This window comes from Nicotiana sylvestris, chromosome 1 (assembly GCF_000393655.2).
Source record: "Nicotiana sylvestris chromosome 1, ASM39365v2, whole genome shotgun sequence".
Lineage (NCBI taxonomy): Eukaryota > Viridiplantae > Streptophyta > Magnoliopsida > Solanales > Solanaceae > Nicotiana > Nicotiana sylvestris.
In genome coordinates, this window is record NC_091057.1 from 130064295 (window position 1) to 130070957 (window position 6663).

Below are 6663 nucleotides of genomic sequence, written 5' to 3' on the forward strand. Positions count from 1 at the left end.
GAAATGCTTCTTTTAACCAAAAAAAGAAAACTTTTAGAAAAGATAATACTCCAATAGCTAAGGCCTATAGTCTAGTTGCAAGTTTGTCACATCTAACTACCCTTTTCCCTTCCTTTTTTTGACCCTCCTATAAAATGTACATAAAAGTTTTTGAAAATCCCTTTGGTCTGTTTTGACCAACTAGATGTGTGAAAATTTTGCAACTAAGTGAGAGTTAATTAAGTGAAATATTTAAGAGAAAAATAAATAATAATATAATTTAAACAAATGGATTAAAATTATTGAATGTCTTTCTTAAATGGTGTATAAAAACTTAAAAAGATAGACATCATGGATAGGAAGTAGTAGTATTCAAGATTTTATATTAGCAAATTCTTTAAGTAGGATAGGGGTGTACATTTTACAACATTATTATATTGGGAGAATCGTACCTCGGACATTCTCTATCTAATTAGCAAAGGAAATCTATAAATTTATAACAATATTTTGGACTTCTTTTTTGTTTCTTTCTTTCATTTTCGTATGCAATTACTAAAATAAGTATAAAACTTTGGGGGTGGGGGGGGGTGGTGAATGTTCTTGTCAATAATACGTAGAGCTTAGGAAGATGAGGTAGAAATTTCCTCCAAAGATGTTGACAAAGGGATATCAATCATGGTGCATTGTTATGAAGTGATGCTAACGTTTTTCCTTCAGAAAGTGTCACAACTCACAAGGAAAATACAAATGTATAATATGTAGGAATTCATAATATATATATATATATATATATATATATATATATATATATAATATGTACATAATTGTGTATAATTAATATATAATTTATGTGTATATGCTAAAAGAAGAAAATTGTAAATTTGCCCGGTTATTTGTGTAAAAATACCACTATATTCTTTTCAAAAGGAGCCTCAATTTTCTAAATTCCCATCAATTTCACTCATAAGAAACATGGACTTATCAAGCCCCCTGCCTGCTCACACATCCATATATGATACAACCGTGATAATGTACATGTCTAGGTTCCTGCTTAACAAATGACTTTTTTTTTTAAAAAAAATAATTAATTTAAGAGTACATTAGAACGGGTAAATTTTACGTTAATAATAAATAAGCTAAAAGTATTGTTAGAAGGAAATTAAAATAAAAATAAAAATATAATATTGTAAACCACAAAAAATATTAGTTATATGAAGCCAAACTAAAGAATATTTCTGGAATTAACCCTGATAATAAAGTATATATATTTAGAAACATACTGCGATGCAACTCAAAATATATAGCTAAAAGTATTTAAATATATTTTAGTATAGCAAAGAATAAACTATTTGAATCTCCAATTATTAAGATATTACTAATGCCGATTGTGTTGCGATGATTGACGTGTAAAAGTAAAAGGAAACCCACGAATCTACATAATTAACTAATTTACTTGGTCATGTTTGAATTTAGCGATGGTATGTAGAATTAATATATAAGATATTAATTAGGAATTTTAGTTTCACACGTCATTAGGGGATAGGAATCCGAAAACGAAAAGAAAGGACATGCCGAAGTACTAAATCCTAATCCAACACAAAAAAATAAAAATAAAAATAAAAATCCACCCTACGGGGAACGAAGGAAGCCTGGTGTTGCCTCCTCTACATAGGTTTTGCAACAATGGCTACAAAAGTAGTAATTTCCTCTTCTCTTCTCTTTACGTGAACATTTCATTCTCACTAGTACTCGTAATCATACTACTAATTAATAACTTCTCCTTCCACCTCTCTCTCCACCAGATCGAAAACTACTCCTATCATCAGAACCAAAACCACTACTATAATAATAATAATAATAATAATAATAATAATAATAATAATAATAATAGCAACAGTACTACTCCCACAAGGCCAAAATTAACGTCTTCTTCGACTTCCAATTTTGAAGACCAAAAGAACTCAACGATAATGGTATCCCAACAGGAGGAATATGGATTTACGCTCTTATTAATGTCCTAAAAATAATGAACACGGGTCCAAGCACACTGCTCTAGATCGATATAGGACCAATATCAATGTTTCTTTTTGGTTTTCTCAGCACGGGTTTGGCTTTTGCAATTGTATATTCGGTCTTATTCTGCTCGGTAATATGCTGTTGTTGTGTACGGTAAAATCGGAGGGTCCAATTTTCTGTCATTATAATGACTCGTAAGCTCGAAATTACGGTCGAGTTTCATCCCTCGAGGGCTCGAAATCACGGTCGAGTTTCATCCCTCGAGGGCCATCGACGCTCGACCTCGGGACAATATGAGACCGACAATTACGGAAAGAGAGTGGGGAGTTCCCAAGGTGTGAAGTTAGAGCCGACAAGATCTGTCAGGCTAGTCTGAGCCCGTATCGTGGCATTAACTAGGTGTTCCATCTCCATATCTTTGTAATAAATGTACTTGTACTATGTTGGGATTCCCCTCTTATATAAAGGGGATCCTTGTCATTTTGTAAACATTTGTTGCTCCATACTAAATATACTAGAACATTCTCTCTCCTCTTTAACACATTCTCTTGGTCTCATTATCTCATTTATTGCTCATATTTATTGTGTTCTATTTATTGTTCATTATTTATTGCCTGTTATTGGCCATAAAGAGCCGTCTTTGATTTATTTATAACTGTTAGTCTCCATCGACCACCTTCGATAGCTCCCAGCCAAGCTTCAGACTCGACCCCGAGGCCCTAGAATAGGCAAGCTCGTCGCCCCGATTGGTAGTGATTCGGTTTTATTAACATCTCGTTTTTAAGCTCTTATTTCGTTTCTAAGTCTTTTAGATAGCATCAACTGCCTAACAACTAGCATAAAAATACATCACATATTTTTAGAACTACTAAATCAAATTTAATTGTTATTACCATTTTTACAGTAAACAGTTTGGCCCCCACCGTGGGGCTAAAAATAATAGTGACTATTTTCTTGCTGGTTTTACTACACAACGCAAGGTATCTTTCATATTTTTTCTTGTCCAAAATCTTTGATTTCAGGTCAAAATGCCTAAATTAGTAAGGCGGTACAAATACTCTAGGTATGGGTGTGCCACCACGAAACCTTGAGAACACACCAGAGCCGATTCCCAAGGGCATGACCTCGTGCGACGCTCAAGGCGTTAACGCTGGTCCTCACATTAATCGGGGAGCGCGCCGAGAAACTTGGAAACGTCCGACCTGGGAAACTTGGAAACGTCCGACCTGGAAAAAAAAAAGAGATTCCTCGGCATGTCATTCATATGATTATTGGGGGGACCGACATTCCCCAAGGACCCGTGATCAAACAGATAAAAATACCCGCCGCAATCGAGGGGCCGACCCGAGACCGCATGACCAAAGACACCCTCACATTCAGCGAGGAGGATCTCGAGACCTTGGTAGAACCACACAACGATGTGCTGGTAATTTCATTTCTTTTAAGCAACATTCAAATTAAATGTGTGCTCGTGGATCTAGGCAGCTCGGCCAATGTAATTAGGTCAAAGGTAGTAGAATAACTTGGGTTGCTCGATCAAATCGTATCAGTCTCCCGAGTCCTCCATGGCTTCAATATGGCCGGCGAAATAACGAAAGGAGAGATCGTCCTCCTGGTTGACATGTCCGGTACGGTTCAGAATACCAAGTTCCACATCATAATTGGTGACATGATGTCATGGGCGGCTTTCCAGCCATGCCTCATGACCCCTTGGGTGCGCCCCGTGGCGTCCTAGCAAGCCTCCCAATGCCTAGCGCCACGGACGGCCCCGTGGTCTTGGCCGCACCAAGTAACAAGCACGCACGTGCCTCTGTCGCCCCACCGATATCCCTCTCCAGCGCCCAACCGCAGGCAAATGCCAATAGCACCGCACGTGCAGACAACGCCGCGCGCGTAGACCCTGATGCCAAAAACTATGCTACTGACAACGGACCTGTTTCTACTATGTAGAAAACTAAGTCTTTTTCATTGTAAATATAGAGTAGTGTTATTCTATGTACTTCCATTATTTTTCTCTACCTTAATCAAGTCTAGTCTTGTAGCTTTGGTTTATTTTTTTTAAGCATTATTAAGGGGGATCAAACAATCAAAATTTCTAGCAAGCAAATAATTCTCTGTACTGGTGTCTCTCCCCTTCGACACTGCGTTGCCTTTCTGTAATAGCTTTCATTAATGCAATCAAGCTTTCTTTCATTCTCAATTCTCATTTCTGTTCTCTCAATTGCTCTTGACATTGGTTTTCCCGTATGACACTGACTATCTCGTATAGCGTACAGAGGGGACCTCAGTTGGTAGACAGTAACTGCACAGACATCAGTTGCTTAGCCTTACGTCACCCTTCCAAGGAATCTCAGGAAGGTGCCGCGTAACAGTTGATATCAAAGCCTAGGCTCGACATCGGAAGAGGGAATGCATTGCCATTTCCACCATTTTTGACCATGATGAATCATGAGGACCACATTGCGGCCCTTGAACAGACTGTTGATGGATTACGGCTCATTGTAGATACGGTGCCTGAACTAAGAACCAGCCTAGTGCAAAGGTTGGACGACCTGGACCGTAGGGTGCTCCAGGCCGAAGTTGACATAGAAAACATCAGTCGCGACTCCGAGGGAGACCGGCAAACGGTAGCCACAAAAGCAACCGAAATTTTTGGAAAATTCGAGGGACTCTAACAGGAGCATGCCGAGGATTTAGCTTATAGGGCGCAAGAGGCAGACAAGGTGACTGTCATGCAACAAACTATTGATGACTTGACAGACAAGCTCAATGTTGTCAATGTTGCTTTACAGGGCCTACTTCGAGGAGGTGGAAACCAAATCGGGGGCGATGTGGACCCCGCTTCCGGGACTCAAAAACTAAAAATTCCTAAGACAAAGCCATATAGTGGAGCTAGGAACGCCAAGAAAGTAGAAAACTTCATCTTTGTCATCGAACAGTACTTTGATGTTGTTGGGGGGCCTAGAAGAAGCTATGAAGGTAGCAACTGCTGCCCTGTATCTTCAGGGTGATGCTAAATTCTGGTGGCGGGTGAAGTACGAAGCCATCAAGGCCGGTGAATATGCTCTTGAGACATGGGCAGAGCTAAAGGCAGCCCTACGCCTACAGTTCTTCCCCAAAAATGTTGAATACAACGCAAGGAGAAAGCTACGTGAGCTCCGCCAGACCAAGTCAGTACGGGACTACGTGTGGGAATTCTCCGCGCTCATACTAAACATACGTGACATGGGGGACAAAGACAAGCTCTTCACCTTCCTAGAAGGGTTGAAACCTTATGCCCGTATAGAACTACAAAGACAAAGGGTTGACACCCTACCCAAGGCGATCCAAGCAGTTGAATGCCTTGGGGACTATCATGTAGAAGCTCAGAAGGATAGGCCTCAGCCGCCTGCCCGAATGGGATTCAAAGGGGGCCAACCTAGCAATGGTGGCCCTAGCAGAAGTGGGGGAGATTAGAGTGCAACCAAATCTAAGGCTCCCTCCTTAGGCAGCAATTGTGTTGTGTCAAATAACAATGACCGGGGAAGAAAACCTCCTTTAGGATGACGTCATTGCGGTGGACCACATTGGAACAATGAGTGTCCACATGCACAGATGAATGCCCATCAAGCCTTTGATGATGGGATAGATGACGACACAGACGATGCAGACCAGATCGAACCAGTAGGTGCTTTCAATGCAATTGTTGGCTCCATTTCTGAGGCCTTAGCGGGAACCGGTGCTGGAATTCGTAAGAAGAAGGACCCCTGCCCAAGCACCAAGAAAGGGAAAAGAAAGGCGGATAAGAGGAATCCTCCTAAACAAGAGAGGACCTTAATGTTCATTGAGATGAAGGTAAATGGCAAGCCCATTCGGGAGATGATAGACACGGGTGCTACCCATAACTACTTAGCCTTGACTCAGGTGGAGCGTCTTGGTCTAGTTGTAGGAAAGGGCAGAGGTGGTGCCAAGGCTATCAACTCACCTCCTCAGCCAGTGGGTAGGATAGCCAAAGAGGTAGCAGTGAAGATTGGCCCTTACGAAGGAAAATTCAACCTACACGTGGTGATCATAGATGACTTCGAGTTGATAGTTGGATTGGAATTCCTGAGGCAAACCAACACCATGCCTGTACCGTATGCTGATATGTTATTGATGATGGGAGAAAATGGGACCAAGCCTTGCATTATCCTGTGCATGCCCATGAAGATGGCCTTTGAGAACATCTCGGCCTTGCAGTTGAAGAAGGGGGTCAAAAGACATGAACCTACATTCCTGGCAACCCTCTGCATTGAAGATGTAGAACGCTCCCCGAGTCTCATTCTTGAGCCCGTGAAGGAGCTACTACTGTAGTTTGAAGATGTCATGCCACAAGACATGCCAAAGCGACTACCGCCTAGGCGCACTATGGACCATGAAATTGAGCTGGTGTCGGGCGCGAAGCCACCCGCCCGGGCACCTTACAAAATGTCATAACCCGAACTCACCGAGCTTCAGAGACAATTGATGGAAATGCTAGACATAGGGATTATTGTGCCCTCCAAATCCCCATACGGGTCCCCTGTGCTATTCCAAAAGAAACATGATGGCAGCCTGTGACTCTGTGTGGACTATTGGGCTCTTAACAAAATCGATTGCGGGAGCATGAACTATATGTGAAGCTATCTAAGTGCTCCTTTGCTCAAAAAC

General features: G+C 41.3%; 1 protein-coding gene across 1 annotated transcript; it reads left to right on the forward strand.

Moving 5' to 3' along the window:
- Positions 1-4968: 4968 nt before the first annotated feature.
- Positions 4969-5451, forward strand: LOC138874533 (uncharacterized). Its single transcript, XM_070153132.1, has one exon. The coding sequence runs from the start codon at positions 4969-4971 to the stop codon at positions 5449-5451; it is 483 nt and encodes a 160-aa protein (XP_070009233.1).
- Positions 5452-6663: the final 1212 nt, after the last annotated feature.

Bases quoted from the DNA above. Each gene is read 5' to 3' on its own strand.
- LOC138874533 (XM_070153132.1), top strand. From the start codon at position 4,969: ATGAAGGTAGCAACTGCTGCCCTGTATCTTCAGGGTGATGCTAAATTC.